Raw genomic sequence first — 12,259 nt, 5'->3', positions numbered from 1 at the left:
TTCTCTTTTTCTTCTAATTTGTATTCACCCTTACACCACTGTTTCACAAATAACATCACCGTTAAGATTTACTAAATGCTCACTATATACCATGTGCTCTGCATACAACTGCCTCAGTTAATCCTCTCAACAACCTAAAAGAGAGATATTGTTATTACTACCCCTACAGGGCCCACAAAGGTTAAGTGACTTGCCCACAAGATCACACGTTGAGTAAATGGCTGAGTTAGGATTCCAGACCAGGGCTGTACGATTCCAAACTCAACGACTTTAGTCTCCAGGCTACCAGGCTGCCAGAGACACGGCTGAAATCCAGTATTAGTTCTTACAGGGTCCCATCCTTGACTAAGGGACTGAGGGGTGGGGTGGAGAAGGGATTGGGTTGGGGGTAGAAGGCTACCGCAGGCGCCATGGAACTCCCACAATAACCCCGGCCCGAGGGCCAGGAATGTACTGAGAGATTAAGGACGGGATGGATGCCCTCCAAAAAGTGGCATTTTAGAATTTATACAGCACCCCAGCACACTGCTAAACGTGGGCACACAACCATCACGGCGCGATCACGCGTAGCGGGAACCCGGTCTCTGAGCTCCACCCCGTGTGTCGCGTCATCAGAGTCCCGCCGGCCAATCCATTCTCTCGGTCTTCGTCTGCTCCGGTGTTGCAACTGCCTCCATTGATCGAGCCTGGGCCAGCATGGCGGCGCCCATGTAACCCGGCCCGCGCCGCAAAGGGAACGACGGCTGCAGCGCGGGCCCCGCGGGGGTTAGAGGTCATCATGCTCAGGGTCGCGTGGAGGGCGCTGAGTTTGATTCGGACCCAGGCGCCAGTCCTCGGGCTGCCGGGTGGTGGGAGCGCCAGGTTTCCTTTCAACCAGCGGGGCCTGCAGCCTCGAAGTGAGGAGCTGAGAAATGGGACGGCGGGCGTAGGGAAACAGGGTTCGGCAGCGATAGGGAATAAGGAAGGACAGGAGTAGGGGAGATGTACAGCGGTCAGGATAAGGGGGAAAGGGCGGTGGTTGCGCAAGAGGTGAAACAAGGTGTGAGAGACAAGGAAGGGGTAGGGAAGAAATGGGGCAGCGGTTAGGCTCAGAAGCCCATAAACCGTGGCGGACGGACAATGCGAGAGGCCCAGAAAGGAATTGAGGGTGGACTATTTACGGAGCTGGGCCTCAGCCTTCTCTTTTCTGCGTAGGTCTCCTCCTCCAGGCCGCGCGCGGATATGTCATCCAGACCCCAGGTAGGAGTTCCTGAGGTGGGACTTGGGGCGGAAGAGAGACCTCCTGGAAGGCTGGGGTGGGTAAGGGGACCGATGTGGCGAGTTAGAGCCACTAGATGGGGTGAGCCAGAGGTCCTGAGCAAAAGCCTCCACGTCTACCTTATACAAAGCCCTAGGCCTGCTGCCTGTATAGAGAGAAGAGGTGTTAAGGGCGGGAGCAGGTGAATGAGTGAAAATGAGCTTGCCAGAGGGAGTGCATGGCTGGCACCACCCAGGCCTACCTAGAGTATGGCACTTTGTGTCTGCGCTTCTGAGATGCAGGATGTAGTTTCCCATTGCAACTCAGTATGTGTAGTAGTTAAGATCCTTCTTATTAGGTAAATGATATGGGGAGAGGTACTTCCTCTTTCTGATTCTTAGTTCTAAAATGAGTGTGAAAGTATCCATTTGCAAGGATTGTTAGGATTCGGCGATAATACATGAAAAGCATCCTTAACACTGTGCTCAATTAAACATATTAGTAGTATATATTAGAATTTATTATCCGGGGCCGGATGCGGTGGCTTACGCCTGTAATCTCAACACTTTGGGAGGCCGAGGTGGGTGGATCACTTGAGTTCAGGAGTTCGAGACCAGCCTGGCCAACATGGTGAAACCTCCTCTCTTCTAAAAATACAAAAAAAAAAAAAAAAAAAAAAAAAGCCGAGTGTGGTAGCGCGCGCCTGTAATCCCAGCTACTCAGGAGGCTGAGGCAGGAGAATCGCTTGAACCTGGGAGGTGGAGGTTGCAGTGAGCCGACCAGGCCACTGCACTCCACCCTGGGTGACAGAGCGAGACTCCATCTCAAAAAACAAAAAAAGAAAAAGAAATTATTGGCTGGACATGGCCCCAACATTTTGGGAGGCCAAGGCTGGAGGATCACTTGAGGCCAGAAGTTCAAGACCAGCCTGAGCAACATAGCACGACCCAGTCTCTATAAAAAATAAAATAAGTAGAATTTATTGCTATTAATATGTTTGTGATATAATTTTTTTTTCTGCCTCCCTATCAGAACCAACTTGAGCTGTTACAGACAGAAGAGGCCCGTTAATGTTATTTGCATAGCAGGGTCTGACTGGAGAGGATAAGTCCATCCACCCTATGCCTCTTTCTCATCTCCAAGGGATAGCAGGGGTGCACACACCCAGACTGAGGTTCTCCTGTGATCTCTACCTGGTGCTTACATTTCAGGCATCATACAGCTAGCTGCCTTTCCTCAACCCCCTTAATTCATTCATGCAGTCAGCCAGCAAGTGTTTGCTGAGTGCCTAGTCTAGGCTGAGCCATGGGTCAGACTATGGTGGATTCCAAAGGAGTCAAACTCTGTCCTGTCCACAGGAGGACCCATCCTAGTGGGGGATCTGAGAACTGCAGAGCCAGATAGGTGTGTGAAAGGTGCAGGCACAGTGTAGGGTCTTGGGAAAAGCCACCTACTCCCAGCATGAAATATCAAAGCAGGTGCCCACAGAGTTTGCAGAGGAGAAGCTGAGCCCAGAGATATGCAGTGCTTTGCTTGAGACCCTGGATGTCCCTTCTGGAGTTGGAGAGTGGGTGAGAAGAGCCAGGTCTGGGAGGGTGGGCAGCGAGAGTTGACTCTGGGTGTTTTCTATCCCCATATTTACTTGACAGCCCAGCCTGGGCAGAATGATGACCCACCTCCTTCTACACTGCTCAAAGACTACCAGAATGTCCCTGGAATGGAGAAGTAAGCAGGAAGAAACCTAGTAGAGGAGGCAGGGGGCCCTGGGAGGATTGTGGGGAGTGGGAAAGACAGTGGCTTTGAGACTTGGCTTGCTGTAGCTGAAGCTTGATCTAGAAGGAGGCAGGGGCCCAGGTGTGGTGAGGGTGGGTGGTCAGCAAGGCAGATGGCACTCATGAAGCTCGGCTACTTGGGGGTTTTTTTGTACTCTAGATGAACACCCTGTACCACTAGATTCCAAAGAGCTAACATACTTCACAGGTCTTTGTAGAAATCTCTTCTCTTGTTCCTCACAAAAGCTGTATGTCTCCATTTTATAAATTTTCAAGCTGCCCGGTGTCATACAGTTCTAAGGGGCAGAGCTAGAGTTTGAATCCAGGGCTGACTGACACCAAAGCCAGAGGCCCTCTGCTCAGCTCCTGTCCAGTGTGGTGGGAGCTCGTCAGTCCCTCCCACTGTGCAATTTAACTTGAAATGTCTCAAAACAGATCGAACCATGTTGTAGCTAAAATGGAAATCCTCTCCTTGGCCTCCCTATGATGAGACCGAAACAGTCGAGCTGACAGCCCCAATTTCTATAGTTTTCAGCCCAGCAAGCCAGATCCACACTGACTTTTAATTTCTGGGAAATGGCTCCCCACCTCCAGGGAGATTCATTTGCTACAGAAGGAATTTTTCAATCATCTTTGCTTTTCAAACTAAAATGAACCAGCATTGCTTTCCTCTCCCCGTCTCCTTCCTATGTCTGTCTCATTGCTGTGGTTTTTCCACAGGGTTGATGATGTCGTGAAAAGACTCTTGTCTTTGGAAATGGCCAACAAGGTGAGCAGCCTCTGCCAAGCCTCAGTCTCCCGCAGTCTTCTCCTCTGGGACTCCCTCCTACCCTGGTTAGCACCCCCCATCTCATGCTTCTCCAGTCACAGCACTTAGCCCATTGTCATTCTGTGTCCACTTGTCAATATCCCTAGACACAGCATCTTCAGGGCAGGGACACTTTTGTTCCCCCACCATACCCCTAGCACCTGACAAACAGGTGCTTAGTGAATGAATGAATGAATGAATGAATGAATGAGCAAGCTTTGGGGACATTCATGCAACAAGTCATTTCCCCTGTCAGTGGCTTTGGCTTTGGGCTCACCTGGATGTGGACAGCCATGTGGTTGGTCAAGGCCACAGTGAGCAGAGTGAAGTCAGGCCCTGAGCCTTATGGCCCTAGTTGCTATAACTGTAGCCAGGGTCCTTGAGGGGAAGAGGGCTAGTTCTTAGAGGGTGGGAGACTCCACAAATTTTCTCTGTCTCTTCAACAGAAGGAGATGCTAAAAATGAAGCGAGAACAGTTGATGAAGAAGATTGATGCAAACCCGGAGGACACCAGATCCCTGGAGGCTCGAAGTTGGTCGGGGACCCTTGGGGAGTGGGGGGTGTAGGGAAGCCTGCTAGCTGGGACCTGATCTAGGGCTCTTGTCCACAAGCACATGCACATGGGCTTGGGAAAGGGAGAGATATGAAGGACCTAGGGCAATGAAAACTGGACCCTGTATCCCAAGCTCTGATGCTGGAGTCAATGCCCAGTTGGACCTTGTACCTCTGTGTGAGCTTGCGTAAGTCACCAACCCTCTCTTGGAGCACCTGCTTCCTCATCTGGAAATGGGGGAATAAGGGAGAGCAGAGCAGAGGTAATGTTACCCACCTCATGGCAGCACTGTGAGAGGCAGCCAGGGGATGTAAACACACCTTGGAAACTAAAGCTCACGATGTATGATAATAGTAAGACTAGACTGGGCGTGGTGGCTCACGCCTTTAATCCCAGCACTTTGGGAGGCCAAGGCGAGCGGATCATGAGGTCAGGAGATCAATACCATCCTGGCTAATATGGTGAAACCCCGTCTCTACTAAAAATACAAAAAATTAGCCAGGCACTGTGGCGGGTACCTGTAGTCCCAGCTACTCAGGAGGCTGAAGCAGGAGAATGGCCTGAACCCAGGAGGTGGAGCTTGCAGTGAGCCAAGATCACACCACTGCACTCCAGCCTGGGCGACAGAGCAAGACTCCATCTCAAATAAATAAACAAATATATAAATAAAATTTAAAAACAAAACAAAAAAAATACAAAAAATTAGCCAGGCATGGTGGGGGGCGCCTGTAGTCCCAGCTACCCAGGAGGCTGAAGGAGGAGAATGGCATGAATCCAGGAGGTGGAGCTTGCAGTGAGCCGAGATCTCACCACCGCACTCCAGCCTGGGCAACAGAGCGAGACTCAGTCTCAAAAATATAAAAAAATAATAGTAAGACTAACATTTACTGAACCCTCATGTGCCAGACAGACACCATTTTGCATTCCCAAGGGAATAATGTTCCTACTTTGGTTCAGGCTGGAACTGGCAGTAGTCCTCATTAGATGTGAGTGAAAAGCGCCACCACTTCCCTCTCTCGTTGGGTGCAGTTTCTCTTCATTGCCCACTGAGGTAGACTAGTGGACCTGCAGAGGGTCTGCCCACTTTCTTTCCTTTGCTATTGGCCTATATTATAGCCACCTCCTCCTCTTCCACCCTCCTGCCTTCATTCTTTTCTTCTTCCTGTGCCAGGGATTAAAGTCTGGTGAGTTCATCTTGGATACTAAAACCCCACTGAGAACTGGACTCCAGGGTCCTCCAAAGCCCCTTTTGAGAAGATGAGTTTCAGCCTCCCTTGCCCTGCTGAAGCCCTGGGCTAGGGACCAGCTCGGCCACAAAAGGCGTGCTTATCTTTCCTCACCTGTTTCTGCATTATCACTACTGAAATCCCCAGGTTGGCAGGAACAAATGGCCTGGACTGGCAAGGTGGTTACTGGGGTCTTCTTTTAAGCCCAGGTTTTGATTCTTTTTTTTGTTTTTGAGTCTGGGTCTCGCTCTGTCACTCAGGCTGGAGTGCAGTGGCAGGCATGAGCATGGCTCACTACAGCTCGACTTCTGGGGCTCAGCAATTCTCCTACCTCAGGCTCCCGAGTAGCTGGGACCAAAGACGTGCACGACCATGTCAAGCTAATTTTTATGATTTTGGTAGAGACAGGATTTCCCCATATTGCCCAGGCTTATCTCAAACTCCTGAGCTCAAGCAGTTCACCCACGTCAGCCTCCCGAAGTGCTGGGATTATAGGCATGACCACCACACCAAGCCCACAGGTGTCACTTCTGCCTTTCCATTAATAGTCAGTTTTCTGAATGCCAGTTGCTTCTAGCATAGTGTCTGCTCTAGAGAACCCCTCAGGAACCAAGGCCCATCTTTCTGTGTTATTCTACTCTACACCTAAGTTGCTGTGATGGAGCCATGTGGTCAGAGTCAGGGTTCCCACTGCACTTTCTGCAGTGCTCCCAGAACTCAATATGTGTACTGGGAAGGGCCTGCTGTCGTGCAGCCTCTTTTGGGGCCAGCTTCTGCTTTTGCTCCCATCTTTGCAGTACAGGGGGTAAATTAAACAAGAGAATGCCTGAACGAAGGATATCCTGGGTTCTTGAGAGACAAGTGGGAGCTGATAATTCTGAAAATTCATTAGTCAAAGCATGGAGATAAAGGTGGCAGCAGGAAGGGGAGAGGCAAGAAGTAGACCTGTGACAGTTTTAGAATCTTATTTGTGCCAAAGTACTTTACTGCATTGGCTTGGACCTCTAGAACAATGTTGAATTGTTAACCATGATAGCATTGTATCCTAGTCTAATTCCTTAATTGAATGGCTAGTCTTACCATTAAGAATGCTGTTTGCAGCTGGGCATGGTGGTGCACACCTGTAATCCCATCACTTTGGGAGGCCGAGGCAGGTGGATCACTTGAATTCAGGAGTTGAGACCAGCCTGGCCAACATGGTGAAACCCCGTCTCTACCAAAAATACAAAAGTTAGCCATGCCTGGTGGCGGGCGCCTGTAATCTCAGCTGCTCTGGAGGCTGAGGCAAGAAAATCGCCTAAACCTGAGAGGCAGAGGTTGCAGTGAGTCGAGATCGCACCACTGCACTCCAGCCTGGGCAACACAGCGAGACTCCATCTCAAAAAAAAAAAAAAAAATGCTATTTGCTATGATTTTTGGATGATATCTTTATAATATTAAGGGATGTCCCTTCCTTGGATTTTGCTTTTTAAAGGAAAGGTAACATCTAAGATAAGCCTTTGAAATCTTGAAATTCAGAGTGCTTTGGGATTTATAGAGAGCTGTACAGAGCATTGGTGATTGTTATTCCTTGAGTTCTTAAAACGTAACCCAGGCCTGGGCCCTTCCTTCCTTTGTGCCCAACTCTCATCCTCTGTGGTTTGTGGTTTCAGTTGTTGCCTTGTCCGTCAAGATCCGCAGTTATGAAGAACACATGCAGAAACATCGAAAGGTAAACTCTGGGCGTCATTCGCAGTTAAACAGCAGCAGCCTGGGGGAAAGGGGTCTGGAGGGGAAGGGCTCTGGGTCCAGAGAAGGAGGCTTAGAAGCCAGTGGGCTGTAGCACCAGAGTGCCCACCCCTCAGCTCCTGTGGGAAAAATGCTTCCCTCTTGCCTTCAGAGGACTTGGAGCCTTACAAGACCATGCTCAGTGTCACCAGGGGTTAAGAACACAAACTTTAGAGCATGTTCAGTATGTCTGGCACATGCTGAGTGCTCAGTAAATATTTGTTGAATGCACGAATGGAGTCAGATTGCCCTGGGTTCAAATCCCAGCTCTGCCACTTGCACTTAACTAGCTGTGTGATGTTAGCCAGGTCTCAGCCTCAGTTCTCTTTTCAGTAAGATGGAGATCATACGAATACCTTCTCACAGGATTGCAAGGATTATGTGAAATAATAGTAATAGCCAATGTGATGCATATAAAGTCTTTAGGCCCTGTGCTAAATACTTCACATGCATGCATCTTCTTCTTTGACTCTCATGACTGTCTTTCTTTCCCGTCTTAATGAGGAATAATCTAGTCATGGAGTGATTAAGTTATTCCTCAAGGTAGACCCGCTGGGAGGTGATGTGCTGAGACCTTGAAACAAGGCAGTTTTGCTCCGAGGCTCATATTCTTTTTTTTTGAGACGGAGCCGCGCTCTGTCACCCAGGCTGGAGTGTAGTGGTGCGATCTCGGCTCACTGCAACCTCCGCCTCCCAGGTTCAAGCAATTCTCCTGTCTCAGCCTCCTGAGTAGCTGGGACTACAGGCACGTGCTACCACGCCCAGCTAATTTTTTGTATTGTTAGTAGAGATAGAGTTTCACCTGTTAGCCAGAATAGTCCCGATCTCCTGACCTCATGATTTGCCCGCCTCAGCCTCCCAAAGTGCTGGGATTACAGGCGTGAGCCACCGTCCCCAGCCATATTCTTAACCATTATACCATATCTCAGCACAGTGTCTGGCACAAAGCTGCTGTAATTAGGCAAATGTTGTTATTTTCTTTTTCTTTTTTCTTTTTCTTTTTTTTTTTTTCTTTTTTTTTTTTTGAGACCTCAAAAAAAAAGAGTCTCACTCTGCCGCCCAGGTTGGAGTGCAGTGGTGCCATCTTGGCTCACTGCAAGCTCCGCCTCCCGGCTTCATGCCATTCTCCTGCCTCAACCTCCTGAGTAGCTGGAAGTACAGGCGCCCACCACCACGCCCGGCTAATTTTTTGTAGAGACGGGGTTTCACCGTGTTAGCCAGGATGGTCTCAATCTCCTGACCTCGTGATCCACCTGCCTCACCTCCCAAAGTGCTGGGATTACAGGCCTGAGCCACCACGCCCGGCCAATGCTGTTATTTTTAATAAACACATGATTGTGAATACAGACTAGTCCAGCACCATGCCTGGCACTTCAGTGTTCCCTGGAGCCTGCTTCTTAGAGATCACAGTTTCGCTTATTTGGGGTGTGGAACAGCAGTCCTGTTGCAGAAGTCCTTCACAGGGCAGCAGCCAGCTGTGGGTAGGCATTTCCAGGAAGAGCACAAGGCCTTCCCTCCTCTACCCCAGCTGACAGTTTGCTAAGCTGTGGAGAGTCGGAGTGGGTGGTGTAGGAGAAAGAGCATGAGATTTGAAGTCAGACCAATAGGTAGAGATTCAAGACCCTATCTCAGCACTCACAGTTCTAAGGACCTTTTGTGAATCAGATCACATCTTTAAACCTTTGTTTTCTCATCTGTAAAATGGGAATAACATGACAATACCTCCCTCAGAATTGCATTAATATTTGCATAAGATTACTGAGAAATTTCAATGAAATGATAAAATGACCATTGTTTGTTAATGTAAACAATAGTAACACTTATATAATACTAAAAGTAATGCGAATCTCTTACAGGACAAAGCCCACAAACGCTATCTGCTGATGAGCATTGACCAGAGGAAAAAGATGCTCAAAAACCTCCGTAACACCAACTATGATGTCTTTGAGAAGATCTGCAGGGAGCTGGGGATTGAGTACACCTTCCCCCCTCTGTATTACCGAAGAGCCCACCGCCGATTCGTGACCAAGAAGGCTCTGTGCATTCGGGTATGAGTCAGAATTGCTGCTTTGCTTGGCCCCACTCAGGAACTGGGATGGAGGAAGCAGACGGGAGGGGTCATCTGTTTCTGTTAGAGGCATGGAACTGGTCCCAGGCCCTGGAATGGATCCAGGGAGGTCACAGGAGGCCACCAACCCCATGGAGAAAGGCTGGGGTTACCATCTGGGGGAGATAGTTCCCACCCCACCTGTTCCAAGTCTGAGGTTTTGCACAGGATTACAAGGTCTTTTTCTGCCCCTTTTCACCCCCAGGTTTTCCAGGAGACTCAAAAGCTGAAGAAGGAAAAAAGAGCCTTAAAGGCTGCAGCAGCAGCCCAAAAACAAGCAAAGCAGAGGAGCCCAGACAGCCCTGCCAACACTGGACCAGAGACACTCAAAGACAGCCAATAAATTCTGTTTAATCATTTCTGTCTGTCTTGAAGAATGATAGGAGAGATGATGGGGCTCTTTTTGGCCTGAGGAGGAGGAGGAATTTATTCTTTCATTCAGCTCTGAGATCCCAGAGTTGTCTGAGGCAGAGTCCCTGCCTCACCCACCAGAGGACACACACTCATGACATGCTTCCCACATACTCATACGAACAAGTACCTGTCATCCAGGTGACGTGTGTCAGTGAGGCAAGACAGAGCACGTGACAGCAAAATGGAAGTGTGGCCGGCTGGGTGGGAAGAACTGCTGTAGGAGCTGCCTTCTGGACTGGGTCCTAAAGGATGAGTAGGAGTTCACTATATAGAGACAGAAAGGGAAGGCCTCCTGGGCAGAAGGAATTGCAAGTACAAAGGCAAGGAAGTCTAGAGAGACATGCTGTATTCAGAGAACGGGGAGAATGAGAAATAAACCTTGAAAGGTAAGCTGAAGCTGAGGTGTGAGAGGCTTTATATGGTAAGCTGAGAAGATTGTACACTGTCCACTAGGGAGTGAGGAGACAGTTCAAGTTTTAAAACTGAAGGAGTGATGGTAGTAACACGTCTGTGTTTTAGATAGTTAAGCAACAGCTGTGTGGAAGGTAGATAGGAGGAGAGATCACAGCAGTGTACTGGGGCTGGGGGTATCAGTGTTCACATAGAGAATCTGATCAAAACTACAAGTCCTATCCCCAGGAAACTGTACATATGCAAAGCATTGCTTATAAATTCTAGGGAGTTACGGATAACCTCTTCCCCATAAAGCCCATCCACTTATACCAGTTAAGTGCCAACGCCTTGAAGCCTGAGCATGCTTGGTATGTCTGAAGAACCTAAGGAAGACAGTGTGTCTAAAACAACAAAGAGAATAGAAGACATAAGATCAGAGGGGTGGGTAAATACCAGGTGATGTAGAGCTTTCTGGGTGTCTCAGCCTGCCATAACAAAATACTACAGGTGACTTCAGAGGATTTTTATCGAGTTCATTTTTTCACTATTCTGGAGGCCGGGGATTCTAAGATCAGAGTACCAGCCAATTCAATTTCAGGTGAGGACTCTTCCTAGCTTGGAAAGGCCACCTTCTCAATGTCATCACATGGCCTTTCCCTTGGTCCATGCACTGGGGAGAGCTCACCCTCTTACAAGGCCACTGATCCCGTCATGAGGGCTGTACTCATGACCTTATCTAACCCTAGTTAACTCTGAGAAGCCCCATCTCTAAATACTGTAACATTGGAGTTAGGGCTTCAACGTATGAATTTGGTGGGGGACACATTCGGCCCATAACACTGGAGAAATACGTTGGACCTCACTCTGGGAAGGGAAGCCACTGAGGAAAGCCAAAAGGAGAAAGGTGTGTTAAAGTGCTATCCAAAGAGTAGTTGGAAGATTAGATCTAGGACTCAGTAGAGAGGTCTAGACTGGTTTGCGAGTTGGGTGGTTGAACCCATGGGTATAAGTGAAACTACAGGGATGGAGTGTATAAGAAAAAAGGGCCATGTCTGGATGAGAAGGATGATCCCTGAGAGCTTAGCCTAAGAAGGAGCAGCTGAGCTGGAGAAGAAGGTGAAGTAGGGGTAGAACAGAGCCTGGGTGTCTGCAGAAGCAGAAATGAGAGGCTCAGAACTGAAGATCCACTATTCAGATATCACTTCCAGGAATTGTAGGGAAGGCCTTTAATGGGGCAGGACTTCCAAGTGGCCACGGCTGCTTGGAGGTGCTGTGTCAGAGGGCCAGGTGCTAACAGTTAAGGGGGCTAGCCAAGGGAAAGGAAAGAAAAAGGAACACGTTTTAATGGATCAGGCCCTACTACAAAGGCATTTGTGTGTTTCTGTTGGTTTGGCTGTTTTTTTTTTTAGAGACAGGCTCTTGCTCTGTTGCCCCGACTGCAGTACAGTAGCGATCATAGTTCACTTACTTCAAATTCTTGGGCTCGGCCGGGCGCGGTGGCTCAAGCCTGTAATCCCAGCACTTTGGGAGGCCGAGACGGGTGGATCACGAGGTCGGGAGATCGAGACCATCCTGGCTAACACGGTGAAACCCCGTCTCTACTAAAAAAATACAAAAAACTAGCTGGGCGAGGTGGCGGGCGCCTGTAGTCCCATCTACTCGGGAGGCTGAGGCAGGAGAATGGCGTGAACCTGGGAGGCGGAGCTTGCAGTGAGCTGAGATCCGGCCACTGCACTCCAGCCTGGGCGACAGAGCGAGACTCCGTCTCAAAAAAAAACAAAAAAACAAAAAAAAACAAATTCTTGGGCTCAAGCAATCCTCTTGCCTCCTCCTAAGTAGCCAGGACTATAGGTGTAAGCTAACTGCGCTCGGCTAATTTTTTTATTTTTTGTAAAGACAGGGTCTCACTATGTTGCCCAGGTTACCCAAACTCCTGGCCTCAAGCAATCCTTGGCCTCCCAAATGCGTTGGCTTCCCAGAGT

At 49.1% G+C, this 12,259-nt stretch overlaps 1 protein-coding gene across 1 annotated transcript; it reads left to right on the top strand.

Moving 5' to 3' along the window:
* Window positions 1-620: 620 nt before the first annotated feature.
* Window positions 621-10,280, top strand: MRPS15 (mitochondrial ribosomal protein S15). The gene is made up of 8 exons (XM_025389990.1): window positions 621-896; window positions 1,195-1,239; window positions 2,887-2,962; window positions 3,730-3,778; window positions 4,264-4,348; window positions 7,249-7,307; window positions 9,220-9,411; window positions 9,676-10,280. Exons 1-8 carry the CDS (start codon window positions 779-781, stop codon window positions 9,811-9,813), a joined length of 762 nt encoding a protein of 253 aa, XP_025245775.1. The 5' UTR covers window positions 621-778; the 3' UTR covers window positions 9,814-10,280.
* Window positions 10,281-12,259: the final 1,979 nt, after the last annotated feature.

This window comes from Theropithecus gelada, chromosome 1, assembly GCF_003255815.1.
Source record: "Theropithecus gelada isolate Dixy chromosome 1, Tgel_1.0, whole genome shotgun sequence".
Lineage (NCBI taxonomy): Eukaryota > Metazoa > Chordata > Mammalia > Primates > Cercopithecidae > Theropithecus > Theropithecus gelada.
Note: the sequence above shows the minus strand (reverse complement) of the source record. Positions and strands in the feature narration are given on the sequence as shown.